We start from the raw sequence: 21,838 nt of genomic DNA, 5'->3' as shown, positions 1-21,838 counted from the left end.
ATAGAGGAACTCTGGAGCGCTGTCAGAGTGACCATCGGGTTCTTGATCACCTCCCTGACCAAGGCCCTTCTTCCCCGATTGCTCAGTTTGGCCGGACTGCCAGCTCTAGGAAGAGTCTTGGTGGTTCCAAACTTCTTCCATTTAAGAATGATGGAGGCCACTGTGTTCTTGGGGACCTTCAATGCTTGGTACCCTTCCCCAGATCTGCGCCTCAACACAATCCTGTCTCGGAGCTCCACAGACAATTCCTTTGACCTCATGGCATGGTTTTTGCTGACATGCACTGTCAACTGTGAGACCTTATATAGACAGGTGTGTGCCTTTCCAAATCATGTACAAATCAATTTAATTTACCACATGTGGACTCCAAGTTGTAGAAATATATCAAGGATGAGCAAAAGGTCTGAATACTTATGTAAATAAGTTATTTCTGTTTTTTGACCTGTTTTTGCTTTGTCATTATGGGGTATTGTGTGTAGATTGTTAAGAAAATGTTTTTACTTAATCCATTTTAGAATAAGGCTGTAACGTAACAAAATGTGGAAAAGGGGAAGGGGTCTGAATACTTCCCAAATGCACTGTACAATATGTTTGTTTTTTATTCAGGCAGGGGGGGATGCAAGTTACCTGTGCTCCTCCAGTGGCCTTACTGAGCTGCCCCTGCAGCTGTGGAATGTGCTTCTTGGCTTCCTGGATGTCCTTCAGTAGTTTTGGCGTCGGATTCCTGCTGTACTCCTCCTTCATTGCCTGTAGGGAGGGAGAGGGGGAGGGCAGCCGAGACACTCAGTCAGACAGTCATTGGAATCCAAAGTAGCCAAGTCCATAAAAGTATTTTTGACTTTGAACGGTATAGACTTGCACTCCTTTTCAAAAGTGTTTCTCAACACACTTGCTGTGGCTATACTGTCCTGGCCCTGTCATGTTTACACACGTAGCAGCAGTAAAGTGTGCTTAGTGGAGTGGGTAATGTGGCTCTGTGAAGCACAAGAGAGAATTATTGGAGTGGAGGTGGTGGGGTTTACTGGTTCTCTTCTGAGTGGCTGTCTGCTAGAGTGACTGTTCTAGTCCAAAACCACAGGAAAAGGCTTGCTCTTATCAACACAAGCCATACACCAGTGTTGTTCTGAACGTCTCAAAACCTATTAGAATACAATTCTAGGACAAACACCATGACTTCACATGCATCAAAATGTAACCTCATCCAACTACAAAACATTGCTTTTCTTGACAGTCGCTCAGTATTTGACCTCATAAGTCCAGAGTGAGCAGTCTCTGAAAAACAATTCATAGACTAGGACCCGTATATATAAACCGTCTCGGGTAGGAGTGGTGATCTAGGATCAGGTCTCCATGAATTCTTAGTCATTATAATCTAAAAGGCTAAACTAAAATCAGCACCCCTACTCTAAGACGCTTCATGAATATGGGCCCTGAATTTTGCATATGCCCAAATACTAACCGAGATGGTTTCTCCTGCACCAGATAGAATGCTCACCTGCAAATCTTGTTGCTCCTTGGACAACATCTTCTGCAGGATGTCCACCTTTTGGCTGTGTACGCTGTTGTTCTCTTCCTGTACAATGGGAAGGATACACAGTGCTTGATCAGGACATGGAACCAAACACACAGTAGAAGAAATTACGTGAAGTAGCAAGGGAGGACAACAGAGTTTAAGTGAACAGACAAATGTAAACTATGGAAACACACACTGAGGACAGACAGGCAAAGAGGGATGACATGAAGAAGATGGAGCACAAAGGAGGAATGCATCTCAGAAGACGGTAAAAGGCGAGAGGAGGCGGTCATACCCATATTGGTAGAGGAGAGGTGATGCGGTCATGGGGGCTGTATGGGCGCTCCCCCGTTGGCTGTCCAGGAGTGTTTGGAGAGGTGACAGGGGACAACCCAGTCTGGGGCCCCGGGAACCCCAGCTTAGCTTCGCTCTCCGATAGGGGGATCTGGGGCAACCCAGGGGGTCGCCCCAACACTGTGAGGGCCACATAGGAGCCCGCTGAAGAAATAAGATGGATACGGAGATAAGGTTAAAAAAAAAGGTGTATTCGGAATACTAGGCCTAATTCTGATTATCATTGTATGACTTTCCTAGCCTGGTCCCAGATCTGTTTGTGCTGTATTACCAACGTCTATGGTCTTTGGAAGAACCACGACAAAAATATTAGTTGGAAATACAGCACAAATAGGAACCAGGCTATGACTTTCCAGTGTCAATTACGAACAATAAAACTTTACAACGCTTACATTTGATGAGCTTTACTACTTCCACGTGGTTTGAATGTGTTACTAGGGTCCCGTTCACCTGGAATTAAGTAAAACAGTCATAATGAGAAACTTCATTCAACACTGCTTGGAAATCAAATTAGTTAATTTCCTGTCCAGCCTAATGTCAATTCAGTAATTCATTCATCCACCCCTCTTCGTACACACCCCAGTGACAGCAATGTTTAGGTTTTTGTGTTTTTTGATGGGATCTAATCCAACCAGCAGGTGGCATTATGGAGCTGGTGTTTTGGCTAGAAGCCTCGGTTCACAAAACAAGCTGTGACTGGAGACTATACAGAGATGGCAACAAGGCACCTGGGTCGTGATCAGTAGGCACGAAACTTATCCAATAAGAGCACCAATTTTCATTTCTCTATTTCAAAACATTTTCAGTTTGGTGCCAAATGAACAGGACCCTGCAACTACTATGTCATATATACACACATACATACACACTCAGTTGTGGCCAAAACTATTGGCACCCTTGCACTTTTCTTAAATAATTCCCTATATTTCTTCTCAAATAACAATAACATCTTGTTATTGGATTTTCAACATTGCAGAACCAATTTTAACTTAAAAAGGGCAACCAATTTTCTAACTCATTTTTATTATCTCCAGCATAATACCAGTGTGAACATATATGAAAACGGCACATTTCTAAGTGAGGAGCAGGAAAATACCCTCCCCTTGGGCTGAAAACTCGTTTCAGCTTTTGAAAATCTTTTTTTTCTTTTTTTCAAACTTTTAATCCTACCCTGTGATGTCATAAAATGAGCCAATTATCAAAGTGTTTTGGAGTGCAATGTTCAACCCTGTGTCCAAACGTGGTTGTGGGTCTTCCAGCCAGACAAAAACCCCAAACACAAAAGCACTCTGGACTGGATCAAGAAGAAACACTGGACTATTCTGGAGTAGCCAATGAAAAGTCCAGATCTAAATCACATCTGTAACCTATGGCAAGAGCTGAAACAGCAGTTGGTGGAGGGTACCCATCAAACACTGAAAAATTAGAGCAGTTTGATACTGAAAAGTGGGCAAAACTGCCAGTAGAAAGGCGCAGCAAGCTCATTGATGGTTACAAGATATTTTGGCAAAAGGCTGTGCAACCAAGTACTAGCTCTGGGGTGCCAATAGTGTTGTCCATGCCATTTATCTTTATTTTCTAAATTAAAATTACAAACTCAAAGTTAACAAAAATAAAATTGGTTCTACAATGTTGAAAATCCAACAACGTGTAGAGACCAAAAGTTGTTTTTAATTTAAACTTATTTGAGAAGAAATAGGAGTTATTTAAGAAAAGTGCAAGGGTGCCAATATATTTAGCCGCAACTGTATAGATTAGTGTACCTTGATGATCCGGTCACCTGTCTGTACACCCGCACGCTCTGCAGCGCCATCTAGGAAACAGAGGGGACGAGAGTCAGGAAAACACAGAACATCCCTTTAGGAGGGAAAAATAACAGTGTATAAGATGAACAACGCCCAATATACCCATTACAATACCACTGTTTGCGCTATAAAAGTAATGTCAAAGTACATCGTAACATATCGTACACCATAACTTGGGGCCTGAGTTTTTCCAGACCTAATCGTGAGGAACTCCGGGCCCCTAACCATCACAGTGGTTGTGTGGTGCTGAAGGAGCCCATTAGGCTGCTCCTCCCCAGACATAGGGCTTTAGGAGCCAGAGAGAGGGTTCATTATGGGATAGGATTCAGAGGAATATTATAGGGTCAGGAGACAACTGAGACATAGGTGGCACCAGAAATGAGTGCCTGTGCTGTCACAACATAAACACCAGTGCGGCTTTGTACACGTCAGTCTGGAGCTTAGGCAACCAGGCAGAAATTCCTACCATGTCACGCTAATGCGTTATATATATATATATATTTTGGGGCGGCAGCGTAGCCTAGTGGTTAGAGCGTTGGACTAGTAACCGAAAGGTCTCATGTGTGCAGCTCACTACACACACATCAGCCTCTATAAGGGACAAGACAAGAGCTGCCTTGGATTCAGGGCCTGCTAGAATTCCCATCTCTCACACGGTGATTTTTTTTTTTTTTTTTTTTACCAGTATTTGGCTGATGGTCTGATACTAAGATTTGTCCCTGAGACTATTGAGGATGAAAAGTAGTGTGTGTGTGTGTGTGTGTGTGTGTGTGTGTGTGTGTGTGGGGGGGGGGTCGACCTTACCTTCCTTGACGAGCTGCACAAACACTGGGTTGTCTCCGCTCACCGTCAGCCCAAAGCCATTCTCATCTTTCTGAATGATCACACACCGCTGGACAAGCCCTTCGCAGTACAGAGAGAGAACAATGTCACAAACAGGGGCCTCAGATTCAGTTTGACGCAGGCCAGTTTGGTAGGCGAACCCAGACACCCAGTGGTGTCCTGTGAAGGAGAGGTAGCAGGCCTAAAGAACAACACTGTGAACTGAGGGTGAAGGATTCAAATTAAGACTACTACTGCACTCATTGGTCACTGTAAAGGTTATGGTCAAATAAGTGCAAAGAGTTCTTGAAATCTGTAGGCTAATGTACACACTTCTGTTAGCGAGTGGAGTTAGTAGAACAGTGTATGTAGAGTGTTGAGATGTCAAGGCACTGTAATCAAAACCACACAAAAATCATTGAAACAGAAGGGCACGCACATGCAGGGACACACATAAACACGTGCATGCTTGATGCGCACACACACCTTGACCTCCTGTACTGGGAGATGAGGGTAGACAGGTGTTTGGAGGGCAATGAGTTAGTAATTGACTAGGCTGGAGAGGGTCAGTGAGTGGAGACCTAGTACTCTGCCCTCCTTGAGCTCTTCCAACAGGCAGGCTGTGCTTGCCTGGGTCTTGGAAGGGAGAGCCATGCTCATGACATTCAGACGCCACACAACCTTCTGATTCACTGTCATGACACTTCATGAGACTTAAGTCTTAGTTTGTCCTACACCTTCCACTTTTGTGGCGTCCGCGAGGTCCGCTCAAACCAAATCATGCAATATCGAAGTCCACCCCCAACCGCACGGACTCCCAAATCTCTGGAACCCTGTGCGGAAGGGAGCGGACGTTTGATTGAAGTGGAAGGTATAGGCTAAACAAGGCATTATTGTAAGGGCTTCTACTGATGGTCAATCAACACATTCCTAGTCTATTCAAATGCCGTTTACCAAGGTCTTTTTTTATCTCCATTTGTTATTGAGGTTGTTTCGATAGATTCTGCACAGAAATTGAATTTCATCCAAGGAGCGAGAGACGTCGGTAAAATCTCATCTGGCAGATAATTGAACATGACCCAACTCTGGTAGCTGAGTCCCTCCAGTCTAGAAGCTCACACTCGTACTGTTTGGTCACGACGGACAAACCGCATGCATCTCTGCTGGCATATTATCATGCTACCTTTGTCCTGATATATATAGACTTCTCTCCATAAAACAATGACATGACCTCCACAAACCTGAGTGTTTTACATCAAAACCTCCTAGCGGGCCCTTAAACCTTGCTTTATTGTGGTTGTGACAAAGGCAACGCATCCGATGCAGTGTGTGTATACACCCAAGCGGGAGGGGGGGGGCGGTGCTCTGAGGTGTGTGGGTGGGACGTTTGGTCAGGGGTGTAGCTGACACAGATGGGGGGGGAGCAAAACAAAAGAGAGGCTGGGTCAGGCGAGATTTGAGCTCTAGGCTGGGGGAGGGTTTTGAATCGGGAGGAGCAGAGGGGGTCAGAGTGAGAGAGTGAGTGAGAGAGAGAGAGAAACAACCAGCAGAGAGGCAGGCAGCTAGCTAGCCTAGCGACACCAACCAGGAGCAGCTTACCACAGGACTCGGGCTTCCCCTCCACTAGAACACAGTCACTCTTCTGCACCAGAACGTCTGGCCCACCAGAATGCAGGCGGGCAGGCAGAGCAACACAACACCCAACAGAACAACAACCAGCGCAAAAAGAAAAAAAGAGACAAACAAAGAGAAAGAAAATTATAGGAGAAAACATGGGGACAGAGAAATCTAAATAAAACATTAGCTAATAAATAATGGGATGGAATGACAGGGGTGTGGCTTTCTGAGTATGAATGAAGTATGTAGCTGAAACATTACGTTTGACTACACCTATATGTTTTAATTACACCAGTTGAAATTTAGGCCTATCACAGGATTGGAACCAAATTAAAAAAAAACAGCATAGATTTCATAGCTTGTCATCAATAACAAAAAAAAAAAAATGACAATAAGGTGCAGAGTGTCCGATTTGGATGCTGGGGGGCCAAGGATACCCCAGCCCCACTAAACCATTGACAACTACGTGCCGTTTGTAAGGGACTGTTGAATAAAATGTGAACTATTTGGTTGTAATATCATCACCTCTTGAAGAGCATAGTAGGAACTATCAGAGTTATATAGCCAGTAACTGCATGTTTTTCACGAACAGTAAACACCAATTGATCATGCAATTTCAGCTACATGAGGGTAGCCTATCCATTTGGCATGTAGCTAGCTAGCTAAGCAAACAACACGTGTTATTTTGCATGCTTCATCAGAGATTAGGCTTTTGGAAAGAACTCGTCATGGGCAAGTCCTCGTCCTGGTAAAGTTGTCAGTTGGACTATTCTCATCATCACTCTAGATAGAAAGCAAATCAAACAATATTTGGATATAACCGTCTAGTTTATCCCCTGAAAGTTAGCTTGTTTAATTAGCCATATTGACGTGATGTTATTAGCTAGCTAGCCAATTTGACATGGTCCATCAATCAATGTAGCCGATCATGTCTGTCTGCAGCAAGCGTGACTAAACACTCTTAAAAACAATGTTGAAACGGGATGTTAAGTAATTTCGCTAGGTAGGCCTACATTGGTTGAAGAAAAGTACATTAGGTCTACTTACCACTATGTTTAGCCAACTGTACAACGTTTCTACCAGTAGCTTGTAAAGTAAACATTATCAGCTAACAGTACATCAGGAAACGTGCCCTTCTGCTGCTTGACAGGCAGAGCCCACAAAGGATGGGAAATTAATCTAAACCACTCATACTTGTCAGGTGTAGTTCACTTTTATATCACTCAAATATCCAATGTGAAATGACATGATCAATTGATGCTTACTGATCATGAAAAGCAGGCAGATACGTGCTGTATAACTCTGATGAGTGCTAAATATGCGCAATTGTTTTGCATGGAATAATCAGACATTTTTTGTTCTGACTATGCTCTTCAAGAGGTGATGGTATTACAACCAAATAGTTCACATTTTATTCAACAGTCCCTTACAAACGGCACGTAGTTGTCAATGGTTTTAGCAGAGCTGGGAGTTTCCTTGACCCCCCAGCAGGCAAATTGAACACTCTGCATCTTATTGTGATGTTTTATTGATGACGACATATACACAATTTGTAAAAGTAATAGCTTTCATGATATTTCAAGGATGCTTACATCATCAACAAATTTAGCTAGTATCTGGACATTTCCATCTGGAAACACTTATCTCCCTCACTAGCTTTAAGCACCAGCTGTCAGAGCAGCTCACAGATTACTGCACCTGTACATAGCCCATCCATAATTTAGCCCAAACAACTACCCCTTCCCCTACTGTTTTTATTTATTTAGCTCCTTTGCACCGCATTATTTCTATTTCTACTTTGCACTTTCTCCCACTGCAAATCTACCATTCCAGTGTTCTACTTGCTATATTGTATGTACTTCGCCACCATGGCCTTTTTTGCCTTTACCTCCCTTATCGCACCTCATTTGCTCACATTGTATATAGACTTATTTTTCTACTGTATTATTGACTGTATGTTTGTTTTACTCCATGTGTAACTCTGTTGTTTTATGTGTCAAACTGCTTTGCTTTATCTTGGCCAGGTCGCAATTGTAAATGAGAACTTGTTCCCAACTTGACTACCTGGTTAAATAAAGGTGAAATAAAAAATAAATAAAATTAAAAAAATCTAAAAGGAGCCATGAACACCAACATGTGAAGTTCATAGGATTGGCTGTCAAATGAAAGCAAAGACTCTATATTTTTGTGAAATTAAGGCATATATAAATTTTTCAACCATTTCCCATCCTAAAAATGTGGAATAAGCAAAGGCTTGATTTCTGGTCAAACAGATGGAAAAGGGGTCTAAGGCAACATCTAACATAAAAAAGTCTTAAAAGGTATTAGAAATACATCAAAACACAATAATGTTGAAGTAAAGACCCCTGCCAAATAATATCAACACTTAGATTTAGTTTTGGAGAAAGTTTTTGCATTCTGTAAGTTTAAGAAACATTGCCTTGTGCCTTCAAATTCCATTACGGAAAAGCCACAATATCTTTAAAATATTTTCTAATCCCCTACCTCATGAGGGGGGAGGATGATGAAAGTGCACAAAAATAACAAGGTAGATCTACCAATTAGTTAGTGATTCTACTAATAAAGTTTGTAAAAAACTAAAGTAATTAAAACACAGAATGTCTGATTCCAAATCTGTAACGGAATTACAGCAGTTGAATTAGCTACAATGGGAATTCATAGTAGTTACAAACCACAGTTGGGTCACCTGCTACTGTCCTCCCTTCCACTGGCATACTGTTATGTTCAGCTCATAACTGTTATCTTTCTGTCATCTAGTGGTCAAAGCAAAACTGTGAAAACCCACCCTTTCTCCTCTCCCGGCCCTTACTGACACTTACTATGACACCTACCACCTATCTTTCAGCACCCCTCATCACTGGCTCAATAACCCACATTTTAAATGTAACATTGATATCGGGAAATATTCCAAAAGTATGAAAGGCAGCTTATGTGCTGGCACTCCAGAAGAGTGGGGACCAATGTTCCCTCAATTTTTGGGGGGCACAGGGCAAATTTTAGGTCTTGTGAGCGGAAACTTGAACCTTGTGAGAAATATGTGCAATTTCCGGCACGCGTTTACAGTGAACACTTAGGCTGTACCCTTACAGTTTTAGACAGTAGCCAATAGGCTATTGTGGCTATTTGAGCATAATGTAGGGCCTACCAACAAAACCAATGGAGCAAATCCCATAACATTTTCACATGGAAATAGCTTTTGATTTCTATATACAGTAGCCTATATGCGATGTTCATTGTATGCCTACATTGCATCACACTTTTAAAAACATTTTTACATTATGAAGGGCTTGACATTAACTGTTTTTTTTTTTTACTTGGTCTGCAACACCAAGCCTTTTCACAATTGCAGTCTGATTTCCAAGCGCTACAGAAGTCACTCTTAGATCTTAGTTAGTACTTAACGCAAACCAAACAAAATACATGCTATTTTCTAGGTCCCGTAACTTAGACTTAAGTGACCTTGAATTCACTAGCCTGAACAGAACACAAATTGAGTGAGTTCTCTCTTATAAATATCTTGATATCTGCCTAGATGATAAATTGCCATTTGAAATTAAATGTTTCTGAGCTGGTAAAGAAATTCAAGATCAAAATTGGATTATTTTACAGCAGTAGAGCATGTCTGTCTTTTGATAATAAAAAGGAAGTTGTCCAGACCATTTTGTCTGTTTTAGATTACGGAGATATAATCTACATGCACGTAGCAGAGTCCACACTTAAACTTTTAGATGCTGTTTTCCATTGTGCCCTTAGATTGATTACTAGTAATCATTTTAGAACTCACAACTGTGTATTGTAACAAAAGGTGGGTTGGGAATCTCTTTATGTAAGAGGAGAGCAGCATTCCCTTTTGTTTATTTACAAAGCGCTCCGGCAGAAACTTCCGATGTATCTGACAACACTCGTCAAGGTCAAAATAATAGAATACAATACAAGAACACAAGATTAGAGTGCGCTATAGGGTGGCTTCTGATTTAGGGAGAGCTGCTTTTATGCTCCACAGATGTGTAATGTGTTCAGGGGAGGCTCAGGCTTGAATGCATGTTGCCCTTTAGAGAATTTAAAACAGTGGGGAATGCTCTATGTGAAGATTGTGTTAGTTTATGATCTTGTTTTGTAATGTAGTATTTTACTATGTTTTGTATTGACGTGTGTTTGTACTGTGCATGGCTCATTTGAAAAATGTAAACACAGTCTCAATATGACACCCTGTCAAAATAAATACTGGAATAAGCATTCTCACCCACTAGAGTAGAGTACAGTATAATCTACTGTACTGTACTGTACTGCAGGGGTATTCAACTGCATGGGGTCCTTGAAAAATATAAAAAATAATTACAAACCTACTGTATAGAAAATATAACGTTGTTTCTAATGATGCCAACTTTATTTCTCAACTCCTGATATTGAGGAAATTACATTAATTGGAGCCAATTACACTCACTTCAGTATCTAACATAGGCTTTGGAAAAGCACCCACAAATAGGCTACCAGTGGAGCAAATGCCGCTGGCTGCTGGTTAGCTCCACCATGGTGAGTCTTGTCACAACACAACTGACTTGCTCAAAAGAATTAAGGAAAGAAATTCCACAAATTAACTTTTAATAAGGCACACCTGTTAATTGAAATGCATTCCAGGTGACTACCTCATGAAGCTGGTTGAGAGAATGCCAAGAGTGCGCAAAGCTGTCATCAAGGAAAAGGGTGGCTATTTGAAGAATCTCAAATATAAAATATATTTTGATTTGTTTAACACTTTTTTGGTTACTACATGATTCCATATGTGTTATTTCATAGTTGTTGTCTTCACTATTATTCTACAATGTAGAAAATTGTAAAAATAAAGAAAAACCCTTGAATGATTAGGTGTGTCCAAACTTTTGACTGGTACTGTATATTAATATCCATAATTATGTATTGCTGTATAGTACAGATCAGAGACCCATGATGTAATTCCATAACCGTAAATCCACTTCACCTACTATAGTTCAAGAACCATAATAATGTTTTTCAAATTTAAGGTGTCATGTCATAGCTGACACTCCTTTCTACAGACATCTTAGAATCTTAATTCGGAGCAAATATTGCATTTTCGGAAAACAACAGTTTTTTTTTTAACCGTAATTCTTCTAACAAACTTTGCATCTGCACAGTTCTTCCAGTAAATGTGTTTTTGTGAAACGTGTGTAAATTGTCCTTGTGCATAGAATTGTATGGTTTGTGAAACTTTGAAATCAATGGTTTTTGTTTGACATACATTTGAAAGAGTCAAAGCGTAATTCCGTTACTGTGGAATTGCCCATCTAGACTCATTAAAACTAATGATCCGAGACATATAGTGCCTTGCAAAAGTATTCATACCGCCTTGGATTTCTTCACATTTTATTGTGTTACAAAGAGCTGAATACTTATGGAATGACTATATTTTTGTTATTTAATTCCTATTAAAAAAAAAAATAATGTTTTAATACATTTTAATCCCACTTTGTAACAACAAAATGTGAAGAAATCCAAGGGGTATGAATAATTTTGCAAGGCACTGTATAGAGAAAGCCAGGGTATCTTTATAGGCTATAGGGGATATTTCCGTAGTGCAAAATAATTGTACAAAGTGCAAAACTCAAGCTGGCAGCGTGATTTTATTTGAAACCTTTCTTCAACAATGTGTGTTACAAAGAGCCGACTATTTATGTATTGCTCAGTTTACTCAACTCTAGTTAAATAATCACCTCCTTAACGCAAATTTCTTTGCACAATTATTTTACACTACGAAAAATATATGCCTCTGCTTATAATGACATTCTGTGACAATAGAGAGTTAAAATGGTAGTATTCCATCCAAACCCAAGTCCAATCTCAAGTACACTCTGTTGTTATTGTTAACTATTAACATGCCAGTGAAAGATAATGTCTTGAGACTAGCACTGAGACAACTGACTTAAACCCCAAAAAACAGCCAATTCATTTAGAAATCCTGATCACGTTAAAGAAAGATGGCGCTTGAAAACTATTTGGGGATATCATTGTTAGGAAATAGGAATCATGCAACACAAAAAGGCAAGCCAAAAGGTGAAATACAGAGTAAGAAACGTGCACATGCAACAGGGGTAAAGAAAAGTCCATCGGAATGAAACCTCATCCAATCTCTCATCTTTCAACGGGAATAATTATTTGATAATATTACTCCACTAAAGATTGGAATACATTGCTTGCTGCTTCTCTACGTAACTGTGCTTTAGCCTGACAGAATGAGACTAGAGTGTGGGCCTAAACGTCAGAAGAAAATGAACGGAAGTGATACAACCACTCCGAGACTTGTCTTGGGTAACCTCTCGCAGAACACGTCTTGTCCGTGTTCGTTGCGTCATTCTGAGATAAGTTGGAGGGCATGAAAATTCTATCTTTAAATCACCCTGGTTGTTTGATGAGAATAAAGAGAGCTAGTGATGAGTCATCATACCCAAACATAATCTGTGCTTTTTCTCTTATACGCCCAGATTTCAATAGTGTGAATGAACGAAAAAGTTGTCTGGTGTTTTTTTTCACTTGGCATTAAGGACACCAAACAGTTTGTGTACAATAACACTGAACAGAAGACGTGATTGTGCAAAGATCTGCGCTTAATCAAATAGAGCGAGACTTCTGCAAGACCTAATAAAGACATGGTGGCCTTAAAGGTTCAGAAATTCAGGAGCAGATCAGAGATAAAAAACAGTGCATATCCACACAGTGAACATAAAGCATAGTGCATAGCATACACCATCGACTCTCACCATCCCATCATGCCGATTGCAAAACATTCATCTGTGTGTGTACGTGTGTGTGTCAGAAAGTTTACCTGTAGGGTCAAACTCATGTGAAGAGGAGACTGCCGGTTTATCACTTTTGGGTTTCTTATCAGGGGGGTGATCTTTACTGAGAATGCTACTGCTTCTGAAAAGAGAGAGAGCTTTGTAAAAACAAGGAAACGTCTGAAAAACGTAAACCATAAGAGTTAACCTGATGAGAATTGAGGAGCACAGCCAGTGTGCTATCGAAGAACACAATATGTTACTTGTGAGCAGCTACTAGGCCTACAACACTGACAACTGTCCTTTTTCTATAGGAAACATAACATACAATTTAAATGTCGGGGAGTGCTACCAATAACTGCAATGCTGATGGGAATATCCACAAGCACAAAACAAAGAAACTTAATTGTTCACTCAATGGCCATCCCATCAACGACGAGGTGACATCTTATGAATATGATAACTGCATTTGACAGATGATCTGGACTGGCTGTGCTGCTGAGTGGGTCTGTAAGAGCTGGAGGAGCGAGTGAATGGGCCCTCGTCAGAGGAATGTCATAAGGCCAGACCCTGGACCCTGCTCTGCATACATGTGGCTGTAAAAGGCCTCTGTTTTCTCTCCGGACTAGGCAGAGATGGGCCGTGCTAAAAGAAGGACCCCTTTGTCCCCCTCCCCTGTCTGACGCTGAACTCTGAGTGAGGAGGACCACTGTGTGTGTGTGTGTGTGTGTGTGTGTGTGTGTGTGTGTGTGTGTGTGTGTGTGTGTGTGTGTGTAGCAGGCAGGCTTCTCCTAAAGACCGCTTCATTTCCTTCATCTGGCCTGTGTGTTCTGTTGGTGGTTAGGCCTACAACATTACTTCTGTGTTGGGTAGAAACGTCAGAAACACACGTATAAAACAGCTTACTGCTTGGTTGTATGAAATGAGGTTTCTTACCTGTTTGCTTTATTGGGAAACCTGCAGGGTAAAAGAGGGGAGAGTGTCAATCATCAACATAATCCGATTCGAGCAACAACATAGAGTGATGACAACATCAGCAGACAGCAGATTCAAACAAGAACATGTGAGCCTGTACAGTACAATGCAGGTACTTTGCAAGGGGTTTTGGGAGCAGCAAAAACAAGAGGTCTACTGAAGCGCCTCCCGAGACTGACCCTCGTAAACATCATAATCCTGGTGAAACTACACCAGCTTTCTTTAATACAGACAGCAGCAGCTCAAAGATTAAAGGCTTTGCCAGGTCAAATCCCCCCCCCTTCTCAGATCTTATCCAATTGTGTCCTTTACAGTTCAAAAACAGACCACTGTCATGATCATAAAATCTGAGTCATGCTCTGCTCAGTCTGTCGACTGGGATGCAGACTGGCTGGCTGCCTGTATGTAGTGCCTTGCAGGGATTAGTGTCTGTAAGTGGGGTAGGGGGTAAAGTAGGGTATCAATATATTGAAATAGGGAACTTTTCTAGAGAAGCATTGGTTGCTTGATTGGAAGAGCTAAGACCATTAATCACAATGATTGACTTTAAAATAAAAAAAGCAGATTCTATGCTGTTCATTTAAGCTCCATCACATCAATAATGAGGCAGGTTCCAGCAGTTTGAGTGTTCTCATGAGGAAACAACTGAGGAGGAACTGTCATTGATCTTTGTTGGCCATGTGTGGATTAGGCTAGTTCTTTAGAAGTGAATTTCCTGTGGCTGTGAAGTAATGACAGTGAACAAGCCGGTCAAGCCCATGTAGAAGGCTGAATAAGCGCTTCAGCAAGCCATTATAGCTTAGGTTAGCATTGGTAACTATGTACCAATGCTAATAATTTTAATGATCCATTTTTATAACCCAAATTAATAAATAGGCTATCCCATGAAGGATAAAAAAAAACAGGCCAGAGAACAGACACATCCATATCATGCCATTTTCCCCCTTTTTATTTTCCTTAAACAAGGGCCCTGACCCAGACTTGGGGGGGGAAAGCTAACCTCACCAGCACCAAGGCTGAAAACAGGGACAGATTCCCAGAAACAATGAGCACTCCTGGCATAGCTCCCGTTTCCTGAGTTAGAAACGTCCAGGCTGCAGAGGTAGCAGGCAGCACTGCGGCTCCGAGGAGAAAAGGCAGCACCAGTCAGGATTTGGAAAATCTCACTCATTCCCTATTAACTTTTTAAGCTTGCTTCAGTTGTCAGCAAACAGTGCTAAGCCCGCATTATCACAGGGTCCAGGAAGTGAAAGAGACCACTTGAAGGATTAGCCATTATGATCCAGTTAAGTAGGGCCCTATAAAATCTGTTGAATGTTTTGCCTGATTCTCCCCAAATTCAGTTCTCTCCATTTTGTTTTTCCAGGTTTCCGTTTCCCCCTGTTTTGTCAGGTTTTCGCTCTCAGAAACCACAAGATTTGAATAGAAAAATGATTAACTTGGATTTCCACAACAATGCTTAAACCACATCAGATGACAACTTTTGCAGTCTGGGAAAAATGGTATATAGCTGTGTTTTTGCGTAGTGCAAGTGATGGTAGAGTTCACGAAACAAATACCCACTGGATTGATAATCATGATATAATTCTACCAGGTAAGCATAGGCTACTTTGTAGTTGACATTTAACTCTTTCCAGCCCATTCATAAAAATAAAATACAAATCTGAAACATGTTTTCGATGTTTGTCACAATATCTCTGCACTACAATAAAGAATCTGTTCATAAAACCCCTCTTTTGATAGGTTATAATGTCTGCATTATCCCATCAGAGTCTAAGCCATGTCTTAGCCAAGGGAGGGGAGTTTCGACTAAGCTACATGGAATTGTTTTAAGAAGGTCATACCAAGGATCATTTAGCTATTTGATTTAGAGTTTTAAGGCCGCTTGAAGTATAAAATTAAAAAAATACTTGCAGAAAATATATTTTTGGCCTTAATTTTTTTTTACTGGTACCACGGGACCAGACAAGTCTTGTGAGGCCTGTGGGCACCCTAGAGCAAAACAAAACAAAAACAGTCTCACCTTTGCACAGAGGGGTCATATTAGTGTTTAGCCCAAATGGTCCGGACGCTACAGACAGAAGTTGGCAGATGTACCGACTTCAGATGATTCTCCTGAGACTTGTGGATTCGTAGAGCAAAACAGAGAACATCATCGTGTTTTGTGAGAAAACCGATTTTTGGGATGTCTCATGGTCTAAACAAACACCGCTGTAAATCAGTGACAACCCCTCCAAAGAATAGCCTAAGACATGTTATTGTTATATATCATCAGGCCTTGATATATTGGCCTACTCGTAGCACGCGCTCCAGCAGGTATATCTCACTGGTCAACCCCAAAGCCAATTCCTCCTTTGGTCGTCTTTCCTTCCAGTTCTCTGCTGCCAATGACTGGAACAAACTGCGAAAATCTCTGAAGCTGGAGACTCATATCTCCCTCACTAGCTTTAAGCACCAGCTGTAAGAGCAGCTCACAGATCACTGCACCTGTACACAGCCCATCTATCTACCTACCTCATCCCCATACTGTATTTATTTATTTTATTTATTTATCTTGCTCCTTTGCACCCCAGTATCTCTACTTGCACATTCATCTTCTGCACATCTACCATTCCAGTGTTTAATTGCTATATTGTAATTACTTCGCCACCATGGCTTATTTATTGCCTTAACTTACCTAATTTGCACTCACTGTATATAGACGTTTTGTTTTCTTTTGTTCTACTGTATTATTGACTCTGTTTTGTTTATTCCATGTGTAACTCTGTGTTGTTGTATGTGTTAAATTGCTATGCTTTGTCTTGGCCAGGTCGCAGTTGCAAATGAGAACTTGTTCTCAACTAGCCTACCTGGTTAAATAAAGGTGAAATACAAAATAAAATAAATACAATTGGAAAAGGACTATGTTTTAAAAATATATATTATTAAGTATACTAACAATTATCTATTTTCTCTCATCTTGTCTTCACGTTCGTGCTCCATATCCCCGTAAGTGTAAACACACGGTCTTGCCCAATAGCATGTTTCAGTCCTATGATAATGTTGATACATGGGTACCGGAATCTATCCCTTTCAGGCAGAACGTCCAGTTGGTTTAGATCTAGGTAGTCTGACCTTCATCGATACTGGGGTACAAAGTCTCTCCAGGGTTCTAGGGTAATCGCTTCAAAGTTCTCTTGGCTGCGTTACATGTGGATCCTGCCACTGAGGATAATGCAGATAGGCTTAGAAAACCGCAGTACTTACTGGACCACCTGAAAAAGATTTGTAAAAAGCTATATCAGCAAACCACAATGAAGCCATAGATGAGCGCATGGTCAAATCAAAGGGGCGATCAGGATTCAAGCACTATATGATAAGGGAAGCCAACTAGGTGGGGATTTAAATTATGGGTCATTGCTTGTTCTGACACAGGCTACATTTTAAATGTCAATGTTTACACCGGCAGTTGGGATGGTTGTGTGGTTCACCTAGCCAGGAAAGTTGAGGAATTAGTTGGGCCATATGCAAACCACGGATAGGTTTGGTTCGACAACTTTTATACATCACCCCCGTGCGTAAGTAGTCTGAGAAAACAGAGTTTCAATGCATGTGGGACTTCTAGGGTAAACTGGAATCAGTTTCCTGACACATTTAAGGACTTTCAAAAGTGAGAGCATCAAACTGAGTGTGGGGATATGCATTTGTGTAGGTTAGACGGCAATGTATTGGCCATACAGTGGAGAGAGACACGTACTGTCACTTGCCTTTCCAATTTTCCCAGTGCAAAGGATTCCACTCAAGTAAAGCGGCTAGAGGATGATGTTTGGAATAGGAAAGTGGTCTGCCAGCCTGCTGTAATCCACGATTAAAATAAACAGATGGGTGGGGTTGACAAGTCTGATCAAGTGATCAACTCCTACAATGTTTTGCAGAAGACCCATAAGTGGTGGAAAACACTTTTTACACTGTGTTCACATTGCAGTTGTCAAACTGGTTACTGACAGATTACATTCCGAAAGTACTTTGCTCATTGGTTAGGTATTGATGTTAATGACAGGTATCCATCTATCAACACACCTTTGCCTGTGAAAACTGTAAGCTCATCTTTTCACACACAGCACGTGCCTAGTTTACAGGCCCCCTCTAGATATTGTTACAGGAAAGATAAAGGACAACAGGACCTGGTTTGTTTGTGTGGCACTTGAATACGAGGGCAAACGGTTTTGCATCGGAGAGGCCCGAAATTGTTTTAGGTTGTGGCATTCCAGTGACGGACTTATTGCGGAAAAAGGCACTAGTAAAAGGGACTCGGATGTAGCTCAGATATTAAGTAGTAATTTTACCTCTCTTGTATGTTTCCCTTTCCTGCATGTTCCCTCTCCCTTGCATGTTTTCCCTTTCTTCATGACTAATGACCTTGGAGATATGAAGGACTTGGAAATGTAATGACTAAAATAATGTTGTGCTTTTGGAATTGTTCCCTTTCTGAATCTTCGTGTGATAGACAATATGCTAGTTGAATGTAGAAATTGAAAATGTAAAAAAGCCAATTGTTGTTATATGCCTGGTATTGTTTCAGATTTTGTAATTCCAGTAAAAATGTTGATTAAAGTAGCCCTGAAATGAATGCTGTATCATATTATGTTTATGAAAGCGATATAAATTAGTCTTCATTTTCAGGTTTGAATGAGAAAATGTATTCCCTCTAATATTATTCTTGTTTTATTAATATTATATCACTTGTTTGTCTTTCCTTAACATATGTAAAACTAAATGATATTTGTTTTTTTTGAGGGTGCAGATATGTGTTTAATATACTATCCAGATAAGATAAGTGTCGATCACAGAAAAATATAACCGGTCACTAAAACATCTAACTCATTCACAGTAAAAGGTATTTATATTCTGATTTCAGATGATCAAACCTTACAAAATAATGAAGACTCCGTTTTTCTCTATCGCCATTAGAAAGTTAGATAAATGGCACTTGTTGGGGAGAAAAGCATTGATTTTCATATAAGATACACATTTTGACAAGTGTTTTTTCTTGACTGATTACAATTTGATTGATGTGGTGCCATTGTATGTCAAATCACTTGAAAGAGCGGTTTCTCAGATTTCAAAATACATATCATGTTTTCATTCAAGGTTTGACACCAGCAAATTATTCTCATTTATGCACACAGAACTCACGGTCCAGTAAAAAAATTTAACATTTGGGAAAGTTTTCCATCTACCAGAAGACTCTTCATTAGCATCATCGCTACCTGCTACACAAAGTGGTAGACGCGAGCACAACACATAGACGGGGAATTCTTGTTGCCTCCTCAGAAAGTTGCATGAAATATAAAACACTGATGCATTCTATTCATGTCTTATGATAAACATGGGCATAGTAATTACTTTCCAATACATTTAGTTAATTCCCTAAGTTCAAAGTTTTCAGATCCTTTCGCTTTTTCCACATTTTGTTACATTACAGCCTTATTATAAAATGGATTAAATGAAATGTTTTACTCAATACCTCTTTATGACAAAGCAAAAACAGATTTTAGGAATACCATATTTACACAAGTACTCAGACCCTTTGCTATGAGACTTGAAATTGAGCTCAGGTGCATCCTGTTTCCATTGATCATCCTTGAGATGTTTTTACAACTTGGAGTCCACCGGTGATAAATTCAATTGATTGGATATGATTTGGAAAGGATCACACCTGTCTATATGAGGTCCCAAGCCATGAGGTCGAAGGAATTGTCCGTAGAGCGCCGAGACAGGATTGTGTTGAGGCACAGATCTGGGGAAGGGTATGAAAACATTTCTGCAGCATTGAAGGTCCGCAAGAGCACAGTGACCGCCATAAGTCTTAAATGGAAGAAGTTTGGAACTACCAAGACTCTTCCTAGAGCTGGCCGGCCGGCCAGCCAAACTGAGCAAAATCGGGACTTTGACAAAGCTCCAGAGTTCCTCTGCAGAGATGGGCGAACCTTCCAGAAGGACAACCATCTCTGCAGCACTCTAGCAATCAGGCCTTTATGGTAGAGTGGCCAGACAGAAGCCAGTCCTCAGTAAAATGCACATGACAGCCCACTTGGATTTTGCCAAAAGGCCCCTAAAGGACTCTCAGACCATAAGAAACAAGATTCTCTGGTCTGATGAAACCAAGACTGAACTCTTTGGCCTGAATGCCAAGCGTCACGTCTGGAGGAAACATGTGGTGACAGCATCATACTGTGGGGATGTTTTTCAGCGGCAGGGACTGTGAGACTAGTCAGGATCTAGGGAAAGACGAACGAAGCAAAATAAAGAGAGATTCTTGATGAAAACTTGCTCCAGAGCGCTCAGGACCTCAGACTGGGGTGAAGGTTCACCTTCCAACAGGACAACGACCCAAAGCACACAACCAAGACAACGCAGGAGTAGCTTCGGGACAAGTGTCAATGTCCTTGAGTGGCCCATCCAGAGCCCAGACTTGAACCCGATCGAACATCTCTGGAGAGATCAGAAAACAGCTGTGCAGCAACTGCAGAGAGGAGTGGGAGACACTGCCCAAATACAGGTGTGCCAAACTTGTAGTGTCATACCCAAGATAACTCAAGGTTGTAATCGCTGCCAAAGGTGCTTCAACAAAGTACGGAGTGAAGGGTCTGAATACTTATGTAAATGTAATTTAGAAACCTGTTTTTGCTTTGTCATTATGAGGCATTGTCTCGATTGATGAGGATTATTTTTTTTGTTGAGTAAGGCTGTAACCTAACAAAATGTGGAAAATGTGCACTGTATTTGTAATTTTGCGATATAAATTGGTGTTAAATTGACTGAACACATTCATTTACAGCAACGACCTGGGGAATAGTTACAGGGACCGACCCTGCTTAGCTTTACTGGCAAGCCAGCAGTGGGATGTAGGTTGTTGAATTGCATTTTAATGTCTGGATTCCGCGATTCTGTCTACGTTCTCCGTATCGCAGATTTTATAGGGCCCTAGTTAAGATTCAGGGAGTTTCCCCAGTCTGTGGGTACAACTTATTCTGATGACTACGGTTTTCAAACACAAAGCCTAAACAAGCTCCTTATTAATGACTTGGGTAAGCTGCAGCCTTCTTAGGCATGACTCAATATAATAATGAGGCTACCTCTTGAAAATCAGACCTATAAGTGAGTTTAGGCTGATTTAAGTAAACTAAATCATTGGTACTGTCTCATAAAAAGGGGTGATGGGTTACAAATACATAAAGGGTACATCACCTTTTGACAGCATGTCTTGATTTAAAACAAAACAAAAAAACACTTTCCATACATGTTTTCCCATGGCAGTGGTCAGAAAGTGACTTTTTGAAGAAGAAAAAAAAAAAAAAACTTTTTTAGATCATTTACATTTAAGGTATAACATTTTCTTTTTTTTCCCCTTTCTAATAAATTAAATAGTTTAATAGTCCTTTTTGCTAACTTCTAAATTATATCAATCTCAACCGTTTATCTTTTCCAGTGATGAGGACATGGATGTCTCATAGTATGGTGGGGTATGCAAAATAGGTTTATCTCAATTGTTTTGGCATTCAAGTCCAAAAACTAACTTTTTGAGTATTTCTACAATGGGAAAATATGTATGGAAGGTTTCGTTCAAATCAAAAAGGTGTGCCATCAAAAGGTGATCGAATTCAAATTGATTTATGCATGAAGCTGAACTAGTAGGCTAAAGACCAACTAGTAAACTAAAGTTCCAGTTCCTCTCCAGCAATACTGAAGTGAGACCAAATTTTGTATTGTTGTTTGTAAGAGTGAATGTCGACCGTATGAGACATTTGTCTCACCAACTACCCATATTAAATCTCTTTTCTAGCGACACTGAATCCCATTCAGCGAGGCAATGACGAGCTGAATGGCCCATTTATGAAATGTTCTCAGACTGTAATAAGTTCCAGAGACGGCTGCCTGCAACTCCATCAAAAAGCCAT

General features: G+C 40.7%; 1 protein-coding gene across 4 annotated transcripts in view; it reads right to left on the bottom strand.

Annotated features, from left to right (window-relative positions):
- LOC123729215 (rho guanine nucleotide exchange factor 12) overlaps positions 1-21,838 on the bottom strand; it is an 80,819-nt gene that overhangs the window by 20,748 nt on the left and 38,233 nt on the right. Inside the window, exons 2-10 of one of the 4 annotated variants that reach the window (XM_045703468.1) lie at positions 13,860-13,880; positions 12,971-13,062; positions 6,094-6,150; positions 4,477-4,575; positions 3,631-3,680; positions 2,260-2,317; positions 1,809-2,011; positions 1,496-1,573; positions 628-747 (exon numbers count right to left, since the gene is read on the bottom strand). In XM_045703468.1, coding sequence (XP_045559424.1) covers positions 628-747; positions 1,496-1,573; positions 1,809-2,011; positions 2,260-2,317; positions 3,631-3,680; positions 4,477-4,575; positions 6,094-6,150; positions 12,971-13,062; positions 13,860-13,880 — 778 coding nt within the window. Of the gene's footprint in view, positions 1-627; positions 748-1,495; positions 1,574-1,808; positions 2,012-2,259; positions 2,318-3,630; positions 3,681-4,476; positions 4,576-6,093; positions 6,151-12,970; positions 13,066-13,859; positions 13,881-21,838 lie in introns of all 4 variants that reach the window. The other 3 variants (XM_045703467.1, XM_045703469.1, XM_045703470.1) reach the window with 3 other exon arrangements.

Source organism: Salmo salar, chromosome ssa20 (genome assembly GCF_905237065.1).
Source record: "Salmo salar chromosome ssa20, Ssal_v3.1, whole genome shotgun sequence".
Taxonomy (NCBI): Eukaryota; Metazoa; Chordata; class Actinopteri; order Salmoniformes; family Salmonidae; genus Salmo; species Salmo salar.
Note: the sequence above shows the minus strand (reverse complement) of the source record. Positions and strands in the feature narration are given on the sequence as shown.